The sequence below is a fragment of the Papio anubis genome, chromosome 1 (assembly GCF_008728515.1).
Source record: "Papio anubis isolate 15944 chromosome 1, Panubis1.0, whole genome shotgun sequence".
Classification (NCBI taxonomy): Eukaryota; Metazoa; Chordata; class Mammalia; order Primates; family Cercopithecidae; genus Papio; species Papio anubis.
In genome coordinates this window covers 18,976,396-18,996,320 of record NC_044976.1, presented here as the reverse complement: position 1 = coordinate 18,996,320, position 19,925 = coordinate 18,976,396, and the positions used below count along the sequence as shown (strand labels likewise).

At 41.2% G+C, this 19,925-nt stretch overlaps 1 protein-coding gene across 4 annotated transcripts in view; it reads left to right on the top strand.

Annotated features, from left to right (window-relative positions):
* Positions 1–12,945, top strand: part of HP1BP3 (heterochromatin protein 1 binding protein 3) — a 46,238-nt gene extending 33,293 nt beyond the window's left edge. For all 4 annotated transcript variants that reach the window (XM_009201079.3, XM_003891270.4, XM_003891269.5 and 1 more), the window contains 4 exons: positions 5,159–5,318; positions 7,727–7,838; positions 9,689–9,802; positions 10,550–12,945. In XM_009201079.3, the coding sequence (XP_009199343.1) occupies positions 5,159–5,318; positions 7,727–7,838; positions 9,689–9,802; positions 10,550–10,844 (681 nt within the window). In that variant the 3' untranslated portion in view covers positions 10,845–12,945. The remainder of the gene's footprint in view (positions 1–5,158; positions 5,319–7,726; positions 7,839–9,688; positions 9,803–10,549) is intronic.
* Positions 12,946–19,925: the final 6,980 nt, after the last annotated feature.

Genomic DNA, 19,925 nt, shown 5'->3' with positions numbered 1-19,925 from the left:
GTTTATAGTGTGAGGTAAGGGTATAATTTATCTTTTTGCATGTGGGTATCTGATCATCCTAGCACCTTTTATTGAAAAGACTGTCCCTTCCCTATTGAATTGCCTTGGCATCTTATGAAAATCAATTGACCATAAATACAAGGGTTTATTTCTGGATTCTGAGTTCTCTTTTGTTGTTCTATATGTGTATCCTTCATGCCAGTACTCCACTGTCTTATTGGCTGTAGCTTTATAGTGAATTTTGAAATTTGGAATTATAAGCCCTCTAACTTTTTCAGGAATGTTTTGACTATGCTGGGTCCTGTACAGTTCCATACAAATTGTCCATTTCTGCCAAAAAACAAACAGCTGGAGTTTTAGTAGGAATTGCATTGAACCTATAGATCAATTTGGGGAGACTCACTATCTTTACAATGTTGAGTTTTCCAGTCCATGACACAGAAGGTCTCTTTATTTAATTTCTCTCAGTAGTCTTTTGTAGTTTTCGGTGTACGAGTCTTGAATTTTTTTTGTTAAATTTATTGCCAAGTATTTTATTCTTTTTCCATGCCGTCATGAGTGGTGGAAGTGTTTTCTAATTTTCATTTTCAGGTTTTTAATGCTAACCTGTAGAAGTACAATTGATTTGTCCATTGCTCTTGTGTCCTTCACCCTTGCTAAACTCACCAGTTGTAGTAGTTTCTTTGTGAATTCCATACAGTTTTCTATATACAGGATCCGTTATCTGCAAATAAAGAGCATTTTACTTCTTCCTTTGCAGTCTGGATGTCTTTTACTTCTTCTGATTGCCTGATTGCTCTAGATTAACCTCCATTACAGTGTTGAATAGAAGTAGTAACAGCAGACACTTTTGCCTTGTTCCACATCCTGGAGAGAAAACATTCAGTCTTTCACAAGTTAGCTGTAGGTTTTTCATAGATGCCTATTGTCAGGTTGAGCAAGTTCCCTTCTATGCTACTAGTTTCCTGGGAGTTTTTTTTTTTATCATGAATGGCTGTTGGATTTGTCAAGTGCTTTTTCAGTGTCTGTTGAGATGATTGTGTGGTTTGTGTCCTTTGTTCATATGGTCTGTTAACTTTATTTGTTTTGTGGTGAATTCTTTAAAGTTTAGTTGCCATGTGGAACCTGAAACCATAATCAGTGAATTTCTTGGACTATGTTACCTTAAAATTTATTGAACTTTGAATAGATATTTTAATCCAACATAATTTTGTAGCACAATACATTGGTCATTTGAAAAACAGTGGTTCGCAGTTATGTAGATTTTCCAAATGTTGGCATTTCATTATATACGATAACAAAAATCACAGTCATTGGTATCGGCCACTGATCTTATAAGAACAGTATTTAAGTATTGGGAAAATAACAGACTCACAGTGATAGATACAAGTTTTTCAGAATTTAAATTTTCTCTTGAAAGTTTGAATTTTATCATTGGCAACAAATACTATTGTTTTTTGACATGGCCAGCTCTTAGTTCATTTTCAAGATACTGTCTACCTCATAACCAGTAGGTTAGCTGTCAGTTATTTTTTCAAGTAAAAAAAGTATTCCAGGCTGGGCGCGGTGGCTCACACCTGTAATCCCAGCACTTTGGGAGGCTGAGGCCGGCGAATCACGAGGTCAGGAGATCGAGACCATCCTGGCTAACACGGTGAAACCCAGTCTCTAGTAAAAATACAAAAAATTAGCTGGGCATGGTGGCACACACCTGCCATCCCAGCTACTTGGGAGGCTGAGGCAGGAGAATTGCTTGAACCCGGGAGGCGGAGGTTGCAGTGAGCCGAGATCACACCACTGTACTGCCTCCAGCCTGGGTGACAGAATGAGACTCCGTCTCAAAAAAAAAAAAAGTGTTCGAAGAAAAGTGCAGCTAATCCAGCTCATAACTCTAACAATTACACAAGTGCTTTTCCTGGATACCATCATGTCTGCATATGTAGCAGATACGGATTATGTGTTCTTCCTGTTTCATCACATAAAATATTCTAAAGACACATATTCAGAAGTTGAGATAATTTTGAGAACTTTATCAAGGGCATTCTAAGTGAATTGGTGCTCTTTTTTAAAACCATAAGTACATAGCAGTAAAGAAGACAATAACCACATTTTTGTGCCTCTGCCTTTATCTGTGGTAAGCTGACAGCAGTTTTACTCACCATTGCTTCTGCACCATCAGTGCAAATGTCAAAATAGCGAAAAGGCCAGGTGTGGTGACTCACACCTATAATCCTAGCACTTTGGGATGCCCAGGCGGGCGGTTTACTTGGTCAGGAGTTTGAGGCCAGCCTGGCCAACATGGTGAAACCCCGTCTCTACTAAGAATACAAAAATTAGCCAGGTGTGGTGGCGGGTGCTTGTAGTCCCTGCTACTCTGAGAAAGATGCAGGAGAAGCTCTTGAATTCGAGAGGCGGAGGTTGCAGTGAGCCCAGACCACGCCATTGCACAACAGAGTGAAACTCTGTCTCAAAAAAAAAAAAAAAGACAGTGAAAAAGCAAATCACATTTTAAGTTTTTGTTTGTTTTTTGAGATGGAGTCTTGCTGCAATGAGTACAGTGGCTTGATCTCGGCTCACTGCAACCTCCACCTCTGAGGTTCAAGCGATTCTCCTGCCCCAGCCTCCCAAGTAGGTGGGATTACAGGCATGTACCACCACACCCGGCTAATTTTTGTATTTTTGGTAGAGACAGGGTTTCACCATGTTGGCCAGGCTGGTCTTGAGCTCCTGACCTCAGGTGATCCACCCGTCTCAGCCTCCCAAAGTGCTGGGATTACAGGCATGAGCCACCACGTCTGGCCTATCTTAGTTTTATTATACGAATAGTTTTGATTTTGCAGATCCTCTGAAAGGGTCTCAGGAACCCAGACGGTTGTAACCAGACCATTCTTTAAGAACCACTAACCAGTTTTGTAGAGCATTTCTGGTTTTCTCCTTTTCCCTTTTTGCGTATTATTGCTAAACTTTGTTCCCACACCTTTCATTTTCAAAGTATGCTATGTAATTTTCTTTTGTATGATACTCTTTTTTTTTTTTTTAGTTATTTATTTATTTTTAGAGACAGAGTCTTGCTCTGTCACTCAAACTGGAGTATAGTGATGTAATCATAGCTCACTGTAGCCTCAACTTCCTGGGCTTAAGCCATCCTCCCGCCTCAGCCTTTCATGTAGGTAGAACTACAGGCACGCCACCATTCATAGCTAGTTTTTTAATTTTTAGTAGATAGAAGGTCTCGCCATGTTGCCCAGTTTGGTCTTGAACTCTTGGCCTCAAGCAGTCCTCCCCCATTAGCCTCCCAAAGTACTGGGATTACTGTGCTCCCTGATACCCTCAATATTTATCAAAATTTTTCATTGCTATTTTCCTCATAGGATTAAAAGGGCTATTTATTATTTTTTATAACTACAGCTGACCCTTGAACAACATAGGGGTTAAAGGTGCAGATCCCCCATGCATTAAAAAAATTTCATACATAACTTTAGATTCCCAGCAAACTTGACTCTTAATAGCCTACTGTTGACCGGAAGCCTTACAGTTAATACACATTTTGTGTGTTGTATGTATGATATAATGTATTACCCTTACAATAAAGCTAGAGAAAAGAAAATATTATTGAGAAAATCATAAGAAAGAGGAACTATGGCCAGCCACGGTGGCTCACACCTGTAATCCCAGCACTTCGGGAGGCCGAGGCAGGCGGATCTCCTAAGGTCTGGAGTTCAAGACCAGCCTGGCCAACATGGTGAAACCATGTCTCTACTAAAAATAAAAAAAATGAGCTAAGCCTGGTGGTGGATGCCTGTAATCCCAGCTACTTGGGAAGTTGAGGCAGGAGAATTGCTTGAACCCAGGAGACAGAGGTTGCAGTGAGCCGAGACCACGCCGTTGCAATCCAGCCTGGACGACAGAGCAAGACTCCATCTCAAAAAAAAAAAAAAAGAAAAGAATATATTTACTCTTCATTGAGTGGAAGTGGATGATCGTAAATGTCTTTATCCTTGTCATCTTCGAGTTAAGTAGGCTGAGGAGGACAAGGAGGTATTGGTCTTGCTGTCTTGGGGTGGCAGGCAGAGGCAGAAGAAAATCCACATATAAGTGGACCAGCGGCCGGGCGCGGTGTCTCACGCCTGTAATCCCAGCACTTTGGGAGGCCGAGGCGGGTAGATCACGAGGTCAGGAGATCGAGACCATCCTGGATAACACAGTGAAACCCTGTCTCTACTAAAAATGCAAAAAAAAATTAGCCGGGCGAGGCGGCGGGCGCCTGTAGTCCCAGCTACTCGGGAGGCTGAGGCAGGAGAATGGCGTGAACCCGGGAGGCGGAGCTTACAGTGAGCCGAGATCGCGCCACTGCACTCCAGCCTGGGCGACTAAGCGAGACTCTGTCTCAAAAAAAAAAAAAAAAAAAATAAGTGGACCAGCACAGATAAAACTGTGTTGTGTTCAAGGGTCAGATGTACTTCATTTTTCAGATTCAGAAAAGTGAAATATTCCCAAATAAAATAATGTTTATTTATTTATTTATTTATTTATTTTTAGACAGAATCTTGCTCTGTCGCCGAGGCTGGAGTTCACTGGCATGATTTCGGCACACTGCAACCTCCGCCTCTTGGGTTCAAGTGATTCTCCTGCCCCAGCCTCCCAAGTAGCTGGGACCACAGGCACTTGCCACCAAACCTGGCTATTATTATTATATTTTTTTTTTTTTTGTATTTTTAGTAGAAACAGGTTTTCGCCGTGTTGGCCAGGCTGGTCTCGAACTCCTGGCCTTAAGTGATCTGCCTGCCTGTTCCTCCCAAAGTGCTGGGACTATAGGTGTGAGCACCCAGCCAAAAGAATCTTAATTTTTAGGGACCTAACTGGTTAACCTGCTTATTGGGGTACAGTTGTCGGTATCTTTGGGTTAGGTTGGCTATCATTTTAGGGTGGATGGAGGGTAGATGGAAGAAGAAAATATCCATAGGAGGGTTGGGACTTCTCAGTTAGATTGGATACCTGTTGAATGGGAAGAGAAAGTCCCTAAGCTGACAATTTATTGTAAAACATATCTGTGCTAATAATGCAGGAACTCCGACCCACCTGGTGCAGAGGAGTCTTGTCTTGACCTGCTTTGGGAGAGTGTTGTCTTGATGCTTTTCTCTTCCTCCTTGGAAAACAGCTGAAGAAATCAGGGGAGAAACCCCTGCTTGGTGGAAGCCTGATGGAATATGCAATCTTGTCTGCTATTGCTGCCATGAATGAGCCGAAGACCTGCTCTACCACTGCTCTGAAGAAATATGTCCTAGAGAATCACCCAGGAACCAATTCTAACTATCAAAGTAAGACTCAGTTGTATATATTTAACTGGGATTAGGAGAATTTTCTTTTGAAAAAACTATAGAAGTCCAGGTGCCCCAGCACTTTGGGAGGCTGAGGTGGGCGGATCACGAGGTAGGGAGTTCGAGACCAGTCTGGCCAACATAGTGAAACTCCATCTCTACTTAAAATACAAAAAAATTAGCAGGGTGTGGTGGTTGTGCGCCTGTAGTCCCATCTACTCGGGAGGCTGAGGCAGGAGAAACGCATGAACCCAGGAAGCAGAGGTTGCAGTGAGCTGAGATCACACCATTGCATTGCAGTCCAGGCGACAGTTGCAAGACTGTGTCTCAAAACAAAAAAAAACAAAGAAGAAAAAAACATAGAGATCATGCTATTAATGTCAAAGTATTAACTACTGACTGTGAAAACCAAGAGGGAACAGCCTTACAAATTTAATATTTACAAAAAGAAAAACAAATAATCAAAACTGAATTCTTAATTTAAAGCATATCCTTGTAAGAAGTCGATTTTACTGGGCCGGGCGCGGTGGCTCAAGCCTGTAATCCCAGCACTTTGGGAGGCCGAGACGGGCGGATCACGAGGTCAGGAGATCGAGACCATCCTGGCTAACACGGTGAAACCCCGTCTCTACTAAAAAATAAAAAAAAATTAGCCGGGCGAGGTGGCGGGCGCCTGTAGTCCCAGCTACTTGGGAGGCTGAGGCAGGAGAATGGCGGGAACCCGGGAGGCGGAGCTTGCAGTGAGCTGAGATCCGGCCACTGCACTCCAGCCCGGGCGACAGAGCGAGACTCCGTCTCAAAAAAAAAAATAAATAAAAAAAAAAAAAAAAAAGAAGTCGATTTTACTTTACTGTAAATTTTATTTTTTTAACTGATTTTATTTTTCTGATTTTTATTGTAATTCAGATAAATCTCTGGGTTCAAAACAACTTTAAATTATAGTATATTTTTTCCTACTTCTGGATGTTCACCAAAAACATCTAATTTTACTTTGAAACAAAGCCAGGATTTTAGAATACTTACTACTTACATTATTTTTTATTAACCTAAGCCTCACAACAGAAAATACTTTATTTCAGTAAAGTATATTTACTCTAGGAGGTGGTGATTTGAGATGAGACACCCTGCCTTATCAGCATTATCATGTATGGATTGGTAAGACTCAATGAACTATTAGAAGAGACACAATGTTGTAGGGTGAGGGATATGGAAATTAAGTAACAGAAGAAGGCAATCCAGAATATATTATTGTAAATTAAAAGGTAATTTTGAAGTCTTTTTTTTTATTTAGACGGAGTCTCACTCTGTTGCTCAGGCTGGGGAGCGTAGTGGTGCGATCTCTGCTCACTGCATATTTCGCCTCTCCTGGGTTTACGCCATTCTCCTGCCTCCACCTCCTGAGAAGCTGGGACTACAGGCATCTTTAACACACCCAGCTAATTTTTTTTTGTTTGTTTTTGTTTTGTTTCTGTTTTTTTTGGTAGAGTCAGGGTTTCACCGTGTTAGCCAGGATGATCTCGATCTCCTCACCTCATGATCTGCGCCACCTCGGCCTCCCAAAGTGCTAGGATTACAGGCATGAGCCACCACGCCCGGCCTATTTCATGATTTTCTGTTTGCCAAATGTTTTAAGAGAAAATGAATTTGGTTAACAAGCCTTTCAGTTTCATTGATATTTGCAGCTGTTTTTTGGATACTGGATCACCATAAAATATATTTTGGATATGTCTCTGTAAGGAAGATGAGAATGAAGGACTTCAGGAACCATGATACTGTTTTGTTACTGTTTACTGACTTATGAATAATTCGTTCTGTTCCTCTTTATAAGATATTCTCCTAGATGATTATCAATACCTATAGGTAGATGTTTAAATGAATGGAAATAATTAAATATTTAATTTTAGGTCTGCTGTTTATGTGCTACCTTAGAGCAAGTCACTTAACTACTTTGAGCTCAAGTCACTTAACCACTCTGGAGTTTTTTCTTTTCTATGAAATAAGGTATTTGACTCAATGGTCTCTAATGTCTCTTTTCATTATAACTCTTGCCAGGTATGGTGGCTCATACCTGGAGTCCCAGCTGTTTGGGAGGCCAAGGTGGGAGTATTGCTTGAGCCCAGGAGTTTGAGACCAGCCTGGGCAATGTAGTGAGACTTTGTCTCTATATTTTGCAAAATTTTTAAATATATATATGTATGTATGTATATAATTTAACTCTTGCCAAACTTATAGGCATTAAATAAATGTTTCATGAATTAAATACCTTTGAACACATAGGATTCACTTAGTGTTTGTCAATTACTATATGTGACAGGATATTAAATTGATGGGCATCTGTTTGTGGTTGAGGGGTTGAGGAAATTATCTGAATAACTAGATAACTTTCATTTCTGAATTTTTTTGTTTAGTGCATTTGCTGAAAAAAACCCTGCAGAAATGCGAAAAGAATGGGTGGATGGAACAGATCTCTGGGAAAGGGTTCAGTGGCACCTTCCAGCTCTGTTTTCCCTATTATCCCAGGTGAGCACTTAGCCTATAATCACTGTAAATTTATAATCTGATTCTAAGTTACACATTTAGTTTAATTTATTTTACCCTCATTACTGTTTTAGTGAACTGGAAATACAGTCATCCTTTGTTATGTGTGGGGCACTGGTTATAGAACTGCCCGCATACCCAAATGCACATGTATTCAGCCCTGTGGAATCCATGTATCTGAAAAGTCTGTCCTCCTTGTATGCAGGCTTTGCATCCTGCGAATGTTATATTTCTCATCTGTGTCTGGTTGAAAAAAAAGTCCACGTATAAAGTGGACTCATGCGTTTCAAACCTGTGTTGTTCAAAGGTCAACTGTATTTGAAAATAAAGATGACTTAAGGCAGTATTATTTTGGAGTAAAAGGTTTTTGTTTAAAAATAGGGATTTTAGCCAGGCATCAGATTATTTGAGATCCTTGGATGGTCACTTTGATATTCATTCCTCCCTTATCAAGTAAATGATAATGACAGATTCTTAGAGGATTATGAATGACTTTTTGTTTTTGTTTTTTGAGACAAGGTCTCACTCTGTCGCCCAGGCTGGAGTAGTGGTATAATCTCAGCTCACTGCAACCTCCGCCTCCTGGGCTCAAGTGATCCTCCCACCTCAGTCTCCCACGTAGCTGAGACTACAGATGTGTGCCACCACACCCGGCTAATTTTTGTGTTTTTTGTAGAGATGGGGTCTGGCCATGTTATCCAGGCTGGCCTTGATCCCCTGGGCTCAAGCAGTCCTCGCGCCTCAGCCTCCCAAAGTGATGGGATTATATGTATAAGTTTTAATTGTCCAATACCAAGTGGGGAGAACATTGACTGTTTCCAAGAATCTTAACTCTGCCTTCATACTGTAGAGACAGGGACACTTTTACTTGAAAATTTGTCTCTTGCAAATTACCTTATTTATTCTTTGAAACAAAAAAATGTATTGAGCACCTCCTGTGGTCCAAGCATTGCTTCATGCACCGGTGTTAAAGCCTTTTGATTTCCAGTAAAGTACATAACATATACCACTAAGACCCTGTTTTAGCAAGACTATTGTGTAGCTTTCTTATATTTTTCTGTACAAACATAAGTTACTTGGCTGAATACATATTATATGAATTTTTCAAACATTAAATTAAATTCCCAAAGTCACACATACAAAATGTTACATTCTGCCAGGTGTAGTGGGATGCACTTGTAGTCCTAGCTACTTGGGAAGGTGAGGTGGGAGGATCCCTTGAGCCTAGGAATTTGATTCCAGCCTGAGCAACATAGCAAGACCCTGTGTCTGAAAAAAACAAGAAACACACACACATATATGTATGTATATATGTTATCATTTAAGGACATGTTAATCAAAGGAATCAAGGTTTATACCACCAAGGACAAAAAAGAGTTTAGGAGATCCTTGCTGAATTTCTGTAAAGCTTTGAAGAGATTTAGGCCTTTGAGGTCTTCTGTTAAGACTTGGAGGTCTTTTGCCAGTATTTATTATGAGGCTGAAGTGTGTATTCCATGCAGACTGTTCATTGCTGTGTACTCATTGGCTAATACAGTGCCAGACACATATTAGGGGTTTAAGTAGTTGTTTACTAAATAAATGATTATGGGTTAATTTTATTAAATAGTGGGTGTAGAATTAGGCATGGTACAGGACTTTTATAGATTTGGCATAACTTTATATGTATGTTCAAAATATGGTAAATTGTAACCTGATACATGTAACCTAACTTGACATTTTTGGGAAGGGTGGGAAGAAGTGAGAAATGTCCAGGTAAGAGCATCTAGGTTCACATTGTTTTTCTTGTCTTATATGGGACTTGTGTTTTAATCTAATTTTTCCCCCCATAGCCCAGGAGTTCTATTTCCGAAGAAAGAGCCAGACGATTCTAGAGATGAGGATGAGGATGAAGATGAGTCATCAGAAGAAGACTCTGAGGATGAAGAGCCGCCACCTAAGAGAAGGTGAAAACCCCTTGTGGGGAGGACACTAAATACCTCAGAGCTGAAAAATAGTACTATAGGAGGGGCTGAAGCTAAAAAGTGTTCCAGAAACTCAGGACCCCTCTCAAGTTCTTTATATAAATTTGGATTGATCTTCTTTCTTGAAAATCAAGGGCTCCAAACTTTTAGGGCAAGCCTGTGTGTATCCATAGTTTAGTTATTCAAAGAAAGATAATTCCACATTTCCCTAGGAAAAACGTCATGAAATTATGTCTAGACTTCATGAATTGGTTGAATTTTATTTTAGTAAAATCTCTAGTAAAAAAATTGTCACATTCCTATTCTTAACATAAGTGACCGCTTCATATGCCATTTCTCTCTCTCGCTCTCTTTTTTTTTTGAGACAGAGTCTCGCTCTGTCACCCAGGCTGGAGTGCAGTGGCCGGATCTCGGCTCACTGCAAGCTCCGCCTCCCGGGTTTACGCCATTCTCCTGCCTCAGCCTCCAGAGCAGCCGGGACTACAGGCGCCCGCCACCTCGCCCAGCTAGTTTTTTGTATTTTTTAGTAGAGACGGGGTTTCACCGTGTTATCCAGGATGGTCTCGATCTCCTGACCTCGTGATCTGCCCGTCTCGGCCTCCCAGAGTGCTGGGTTTACAGGCGTGAGCCACCGTGCCCGGCCTGCCATTTCTCTTTAGAAAGCTTCTGGTTGTCCCAAGAAAACAAATCTCTTAAGAAGTGATGGTCTTTGCTCTTTGGTTCTCACAGGTTGCAGAAGAAAACCCCAGCCAAGTCCCCAGGGAAGGCCACGTCTGTGAAGCAGAGAGGGTCCAAACCTACACCTAAAGTCTCAGCTGCCCAGCGGGGGAAAGCTAGGCCCTTGCCCAAGAAAGCCCCTCCTAAGGCCAAAACTCCTGCCAAGAAAGCCAGACCCTCACCCACAGTCATCAAGAAACCTAGTGGTGGCTCCTCAAAGAAGCCTGCAACCAGTGCAAGAAAGGAAGTAAAATTGCCGGGCAAGGGTAAATCCACCATGAAGAAGTCTTTCAGAGTGAAAAAGTAAATTTTATAGGAAAAAAGGGTATCATGATGAAATTCAAAATCTTATTTTCTAAGGTCAGTGTGCATTTGTTTAGTTTTGATGCTTTTCAAATTACATTATTTTCCTCCCCTATGAACATTGTGGGGAGGGACTATAAATAAACCAGTGTAGGCATTTGCTAGCTTTAGGTGCTTTTCTTGGTGCCTGCCCTTTTCCTTGTTCATTTTAATTTCTGCAATAATCCTGGACTTTCCTCAACTATGTAATCTATACTTGTCCTTTTTTGCCCCCTCCCCCAACCCCTATTGTTTTTATGGTCAGCTTTGCCTTTGTTTTTTTCCTTCCAATTTTATCTGAACAGTTGCAACGATTTTTATATTTGTAGAAAGCATCAAGAATGGTATGTCAGTCAGGTCCTGGAAGTAAAATGGAGGTGAAATATAACACTGACTGAATTGTAAAGCCTCCTGCCTGGAAACTTCAGTGATAGCTGTAATAATTAATCTTATTTATAAAAGCCACTCCACTAACCTTTTCTCTCCAACTATAAACACAGAGACAGCTTTGGGAATAAGCCAAAAACAGTGTGATCTCATTAGATTTTGAAGATATATGACTTCTTTGGGTTAGTTTTCATATTGATCAGTTTCCATGTATTTTTCACTGGCCCAAAGTATTGCATTCCCTTAACAGCAAGCACAAGTTCTCTATATCACTTGTTTTTGTTGTTGTTGTTGTTGTTACTGTTATTTTGAGACAGAGTCTTGCTCACGTGCCCTGGAGTGCAGTGGCACAATCTTGGCTCACTGCAACCTCCGCCTCCTGGGTTCAAGCAATTCTCCTGCTTCAGCCTGCCAAGTAGCTGGGATTACAGGTGTGCACCACCACGCCTGGCAATTTATTTGTATTTTTTGGCAATTTATTTGGGGTTTCACCGTGTTGGTCAGGCTGGTCTCGAACTCCTGACCTCAGGTGATCCACCTCCCAAAGTGCTGGGATTACAGGAGTGAGCCACCATGCCCGGCCTGTCCCACTTGGTTTTTGACTGAAGGGGAAGTATAGAAATATGTTGATTTGTGATTTCTGGTGTCACCTGTGTTACCAAAAACCAAAACAAATCTTTTTTTTTTTTTTTTTTTTTTTTTTTTTGAGACAGAGTCTCGCTCTGTCACCCAGGCTGGAATGCAGTGGCATGATTTTGGCTTACTGCAACCTCCGCCTCCCAGATTCAAGCAATTCTCCTGCCTCAGCCTCCCGAATTGGGACTACAGGCGCGTGCCACCACGCCCAGCTAATTTTTTGTATTTTTAGTAGAGATGGGGTTTTACCATGTTAGCCAGGATGGTCTCGATCACCTGACCTCATGATCTGCCCACCTCAGCCTCCCACAATCCTGGGATTACAGATGTGAGCCACTGCTCCCAGCCCAAATCTTCTTGATCATACGTTTAAATATATTTTTTAATATTGGGAGCATGAGTTGTCACTTCTTGTTTGCCTTTTTTATAAGGAAATGTTGGAGAGTTACATCATTGCTAATGTAGAAATGTTAAGTGGAAAAATATACAGTTTGGTAAAATAGATTCCACATTTATTTGTGGGTTTTTTCCCCTCCTTTCTTTCCACAGCACTTTTGATATCAAGCAAGTGGCTTCCTTTTTGAGATATTAAAAAAAAAAAAGGAAGAAAAGTAAATGAAGCCCAACTACCTAACTCTTTCTTATTTGTATTTGTTTTAGTATTGTGAAGTTGTGTTAAATAGTACTAGCTAGAAATACCAATTTCTGGTTATCATTTCTCTTCCCTGTGGCACTTGACATTTTAATTGTCTTAAAATTTTTGAAGTACATCTTCTGGCCCCTTGAGTACTGCCAGAGGCAAAAGATGTTTGTTTCTTACTCATTCCACTTTTGTCTCCTGGGATCCCTTCTGTAGCCTAAAGTATGGCTGGGAAATGGACTTGAGAAGATTGGCTTGAATTAGATCATGATCATGTGTGATCCCATCATGAGTTCATTGGAATTTGTGTTGCATGTAAGGCAATCTTTCCTGTTGTAAATCTTCCTTTTTTTATGTACATATATTTTGAAAAATATGAATAAACATGAAATTTTAAAAGCTGCTGAACCGTAGCTTATATTTAAAGGTTTTGAGTATAGTATGTCTTCAGAAGTAGATAAGTGCTAAGTGTCACCCTCACTTCAAGTCTTTTCTACTCCTTGAAATGAACACCATCATTTTCCTTTTTAAATACAAGCTCCAGTTCATGTGCTTTGGAATTCTTAGGGTAAATGATGTTTCCAGATACATTGAATGCTAATTACTTAATGAATCAAAGGTTTAAAAAATCATTTTGTGTTTTATTAAGGACTGCTTTCAAGATCATAGAGTACAATCTTTCATGTTCAATAAATGTTCAATGTTCAGATAAGTCCTTGGACTAGAAAAAATTAACAGTACTGCAGAAGATAACAGATAAACCCTAGACATCAAATTCTAGAAAGTAATTGTAGTAATTTCTCTTGTGCTGTCTAGCAAGTAATGATTCTTAGTAGTATGGATGTTAGGTACCTGTGCTCAGAATTCTATACTCGTCTGGAATCAAAAGTTGGGAGATTTTGGTTGGTTTCTTTGCTTTATGATACTGCTTTTTAAAAGACTGAGTAATCACCTGGTGGCTGTATTGCACACCAGGCACTTAAGCACAGGCTGAGAAGTTTAGAACATTTAAAGTTTCTTCCAACTCTAACATTCTGTTAACTGTAAGGACAGTTTGTTTCAACATGATGTAAAGGGAAAAAACAGGAGGGTCATTGCACTCTTCCACGAAATCCACAGCTGTCAAAGACATACACCTTACTTACATTGAGATAAAAGAATGTTTGATTTTTCCCTTCCAGGCATTCCAAAGGAGCAGAACACGTTTATAGTTTTTATTTCTCTGTTCAGAAAGGGGAACAACAAACCCCAGAGGTAATCCCAGAAATCTCTAGCATGGATCAATAGCTTCAGTACTCTGTTGGTGGCTTAGTGACCTCATTTAGAGTGTTTCATACACTCTGAAACTACCTACAAGCTACCTTTGATAAATGAGTCTCAGAAAGTGCTGGGAGAGAGATTGTTGGCTTTTTTTTTTTTTTTTTTTGAGACGCGTCTCGCTTTGTCGCCCAGGCTGGAGTGCAGTGGCGTGATCTCGGCTCACTGCAAGCTCCGCCTCCCGGGTTCACACCATTCTCCTGCCTCAGCCTCCGAGTAGCTGGGACTACAGGCGCCTGCTACCACGCCCGGCTAATTTTTGTATTTTTAGTAGAGACGGGGTTTCACCGTGTTAACCAGGATGGTCTCCATCTCCTGACCTCGTGATCTGCCCACCTCGGCCTCCCAAAGTGCTGTGATTACAGGCGTGAGCCGCCACGCCCGGCCAATTGTTGGCTTCTTAACCTACAAAATGAGGAAGAAAAGACACCATTGCTGCGAAATGTGGAGACCTTTCCTTAGCACTGACACAAGCATTCATTGCAGATGGATTCTGATTAACCATCCACATGGACTTAATTAAAGGAAACCTGATCCTGTATGAATCTTAGGAAACAGGTGTATGTTTTAATCATGTCTTTTGGGTATAATTAACAGGAAAATGACATGAAAACAAAACTAAACAATATGCTAATATCTTTTGACATTTGTTTTTTCTTCATTCCTGTTTTTCCAAATTTTGTTAGCCCTTGTCAAGGTTTGCTAACCAATTCTTTTTTTTTTTTTTTTTTTTTTTTTGAGACGGAGTCTCGCTCTGTAGCCCAGGCTGGAGTGCAGTGGCCGGATCTCAGCTCACTGCAAGCTCCGCCTCCCAGGTTCACGCCATTCTCCGGCCTCAGCCTCCCGAGTAGCTGGGACTACAGGCGCCCGCCACCTCGCCCGGCTAGTTTTTGTATTTCTTAGTAGAGACGGGGTTTCACCGTGTTAGCCAGGATGGTCTTGATCTCCTGACCTCGTGATCCGCCCATCTCGGCCTCCCAAAGTGCTGGGATTACAGGCTTGAGCCACCGTGCCCGGCCTGCTAACCAATTCTTAATACTTACTTTAAAGAGCCTATGAAATTATTCTCTCAGGCTGTGATCCTCTTGCCATCTTGATATGTCATGAGAACGAAGCTCACCACCCATGTTCATTAAATACTGCATTTAACTAAGAGAAACTACAAATTTAGGATTATAGTTAAGGTCTCCTATCTTTGGAACCTGATTAATTTATCTTTCTTTGGATTAAGCAAAAATTCTAATTTTAGCTGTGAAAGAAGAGAAATTCTATTCTTAATTGGAAAAGACCATTAAACTGTTTCCCCAGAGGTTCTGGTTGACATTACTCTCTAGCATGTAGATTTTGCTTTTGCATTTTCATGGTGGAACAGATGGTCACTCACTTCTGCAGAGCCAAAGCCAAGGAACCAGAACTGTTGAAGCTCCTGGCTTAGGAACCACTTGACAAAGATTTGTTTAGAAGCCATTACAGATGGCTAAACAGTACCCCTATTCAGCTACATTATTTTCTTTTTTAAAGAAATTAATCTCTATCATCTTTATAGCTGTATTCTTTTACTTATTTTTTTGAAATGGAGTTTGCTGTGTCACTAAGGCTGCAGTGCAGTGGTATGATCTTGGCTCACTGCAGCTTTGAACTTCTGTGCTCAAGCAGTTCTCCCCATCTCAGCCTCCCAAGTAGCTGGGACTACAGACAAGCTAAGAAATGCCTGGCTAATTTGTCTTTTCTAGAGACAGGGCCTCATTATTTTGCCCAGGCTGGTCTTGAACTCCTGGCCTCACACGGTCTTCCCACCTGGGCTTTCCAAAGTGCCAGAATTACACATGTGAGTCACCATACCTGGCCCTATTCTTTCTTCTGTTCTTTTCCACAAGATTGCTAATTTCAGTGGCTTTTTTCCTGTTGGAAAAACTTTCTACCTTTGATGATTTAATTTTATCAACTTTTTGACTGTTTTAACTGTTCTTAATTCTGTCTTGTCAACCACTGGTATGGCAAAGGAGGCCTCAACAGGCTGAAGCAATTTTCCTCAAAAATTACAACTCTTTTTTTCTCCTGATATTGTGTATAATGTATAATTAACACTGTTCACTATCAAATCTTTGCTTGGCAAAAGAGAACTCTGTGGTGCCTAGAGTATGTCTCATAAAGTATAGTCTGGCTTATTAATGTAACTAGTAATAGTCATAACACCTAACACTAGCTGAGCTTCTTCCACATCAGGCTCTGTTCAGATATTATTTTTATTTTATTTTTGAGATAGAGTCTCGCCCTTTCACCCAGGCTGGAGTGAAGTGGTGGGGTCTTGGCTCACTGCAGCCCCTGCCTCCCTGGTTCAAGCAGTCCTCCCGCCTCAGCCTCCTGAGTAGCTGGGACTACAGGCATGTGCCACCACACCCATCTAATTTTTGTATTTTTAGTAGAGATGGCGTTTCACCAAGTTGGCCAGGCTGATTACGAATTCCTGACCTCAGTTGATCCTCCTGCCTTGGCCTCACAAAGTGTTGGAATTACAGGTATGAGCCACTGCGCTCAGCCAAGCACATGTTTAAGAGAGCAGAGGGCTTGGAAATGAAATTATTGTCAACTTTGCCAGTAGTCAAGTCAGTGTGGCTGTTAATTTTGATAACTGTCAAAATTAGACCTTGGATTACTGGAGGATACTATCTTGGCTACACTTTGGGGGTTTTTTGTTTGTTCATTTTTATGTCACAAGTTACTAAGCAATCCCTTAAGTCTTTTTTTAGGACACTCCAGGTATTTGGTCATTCTCATATCCTGGTTGTGGGACACTCTAGTTTCCTCGCGGTGTACTCATTGTAGGAAAATTCATCCTGTGAATTCGTCCAGTTTGCAGGACGCTAATACTCGTGAGAGCTTTTCCCCACCAGGAGCCACAGCTTCTATCAGAACTTTATGTTTGCTAAATGAGCAGCTTGCTTTTATAAACTGTGAACTTATATTCCAGGAAGCAAGAGAAATTCCAGAATGGGGATTTTCTCAGAAAACTGAATTTTTTGGACATGGGATCTGCTTAGTAATCATGACCTGGAATGTTAGAAATTCTTGCTCTTTTATTTATGATTCTGAAAGAAACCTTAGTCATTCAGTCTCTCCTATCTTTGTGTGCTTTGTCTAATACCAACAAATAAATACTCTTTTTCCTAATTCCCAGAGTTTCACATCCTGCTCATACGTTCTACTGTTTTGAGAACTTTTGCTCTGATGAATTTATTCTGTCAGACCTAAATTCCTTGTTACCTGTTTGTGTAACTCAAACTTGCTGATATAGTCTATAGAATAATAAATGTTCTTCTGTTGCAAATTGAGATTGACTCCCGGTCAGAGTATACCGTTCAGTCCAGTATCCTAACATCTATGGCTGTGGTCCTGCACAGTGGTCCTTGAAGACTGCGTCACTTACCAGATGTATGACCCTGGCCACCACTTAATCTCCCTGAGCCTTGATTTCCTCATCTTTAAATTGATGGGCTTCACGTTCACAATCCTTGTTTTTTTAGAGTCATACCTAGAAGCAATGTGAGAGTCTTCAATTCCAAAGAGATACTGAACTATGTTCACTACACTACAGTTAGTAATGCATTTAGTATCTTAGGAAAGACTTTAAAAAAATAAGAGAGCCAAAACATCCAATTTCACAAAAGTTCTGTTTTGTTTAAACTACATTGTAGTTTCTTATTGCTAGATGCTTTAAATCACATTATCTCAAATTCTCACAGATATATTTTCAAAGATATATGAAATTATCCTCAATTTTCAGAAGCAAATAAATTTAGTTGATTTCCCCCAAATTCAGGATGTAATAAGTGAAGGAGTTAGATTGAAGCCAGGCTTGACCACTCATCCTCCTTCGGTGCCTCCTTTAGTGGTTTTGTACACTGATAGTTCAAGCAGCAAACTCTGACAGCAAGAACGAGAGGGTCATGCCATAAAATTAATGGGCATTGGTTAGCGTATTTTTTTTTGATTCGCAGATTTTTTTTTTTTTTTTTTTTTTTTGAGACGGAGTCTTGCTCTGCCGCCCAGGCTGGAGTGCAATGGCCGGATCTCAGCTCACTGCAAGCTCCGCCTCCCGGGTTCACGCCATTCTCCTGCCTCAGCCTCCCAAGTAGCTGGGACTACAGGCACCCGCCACTACGCCCGGCTAGTTTTTTTGTATTTTTTAGTAGAGACGGGGTTTCACCGTGTTAGCCAGGATGGTCTCGATCTCCTGACCTCGTGATCCACCCGTCTCGGCCTCCCAAAGTGCTGGAATTACAGGCTTGAGCCACCGCGCCCGGCCGATTCGCAGATTTTTAAATCAGATTATTAAACTGTTAGAAGCTTACTTGGTAAAAGAGGAACAAGAATGAAGTATATACAGCCTCGAGTTTCAAAAGCCAGGGAGCAGGGAAGAGAAGCCAGGTGAGCAAGAGATGTGAGTTCCTTCTGAGCTGTGGCCACCAGATGCCTAGGTAGCCATCAGTTGCCACCGGGGTCAAACCTGGTGCCTCATTTGGCTCACTTGTCCGTGTAGATGAAGAACAGAGCTGCAGAGAAAACTGAAACTACTTGATGTGCAATCTTTATTTCTTAAAATCTCCATTAAAGAATACCAGCTTAAGTCTTTCAGCATAGGCATTATTTTAATACTGGTTAATACCTGCCTTACCTTACTTTCTGGAATGCATTTCAAGACCTCCTGTTTTGTCTGTGGTAACAAACTTTGTAAAAAGCATTTCTGGGAAGGAGCCATCTTTTTCCAGACCTGTGCTTTTCAGTTGGGAAGGTACTAGAAACCATTCCTCGTTTCTCTGCCTCTCAAATGGGATAAGCGTAGGAACAAAAGAAATATGGTGCCTCTTTCTGGGGCATCAGTTTTATTCAAAGATACTGCAGGGAATGGCTTCATGGTAATATTGACACAAATGGAAGGTAGTATGGAGCCCACAAGAGTTGGTAAGATGAAACGAGATTTCCCAGAAACAAAGCAGCAGGAGTGCTTCAGGTAGGCTCTGCTGTCTGATCCCCAAGACATGTACGTTCACTCACTCTCCTTGGAAAACACGAGAAGCAGTGCCTGGGACCCTCCGAGAGTGTACAGCTACCTGTAGTCTGTGTCCACTTTGGAACCAGGACTATCAGTGCTACCTTGGGCAAGTCACTTAACCTTCTGATTCTCTGGAAAAGTGAGTTGAACTCAAATCATTTGTTGCAGCCCCTCCAGCTCTGACATTTCTCTGTATAACCTCCACACTTTCTGCCAACCAGAAGAATATACAGGGAAGAAGAGCCAAGCAATACTGTGTTGTGGCCCATTTCCTGATGGATAAGGAGCCTTATGTTTCTTAGAGATGGGGGTCTCACTGTGTTACCTAGGCTAGACTCAAACTCCTGGCTCAAGCAATTCTCCTGCCTCAGCCTCCCAAGTAGCTGGGGTAGGCATGTGCCACCATGCCTGGCCGGTAATCTTATTTTAATCACTGTATTAGTTTTCTAGGGGGGACCATAACAAAGTACCACAGACAGGTTTAAACAAAAATATTAATATTTTCTCCAGTTCTGAAGGCTAGAGGTCCAACATCAAGGAGTCAGCAAGGTTGGTTTCTTCTGAGGCCCCTGAGGGAAGGATCTGTTCTAGGCCTTTCTCCTTGGCTTATAAATGGCTGTCTTTTCCCTGTGTATTTATGTCACCTCACCTCTGTACTTGTCTGTGTCCAAATTTCCTCTTCCTATAAGGACATCAGTGTTACCAGATTAGGACCCACACTAATGAACTCTTAATTTATCCCCTTAAAGACCCCATCTCCCAATATGACTCTGAGGTACTGGAGATTAGGACTTCAACATAAGAATTTAGGGAGGACAGTTCATGACATTGTCTCCGAATTTCTTTTTTTTTTTTTTTTTAATTTCTGGAAACGGGATCTTGCTCTGCCACCCAGGCTGGTGTGCAGTGGCATGATCATAGCTCACTGCAGCCTTAAACTCCTGGGCTCAAGCGATCCTTCCACCTCTGCCTTCCAAATAGCTGGGACTATAAGTGTGTGTCACCACACCCAG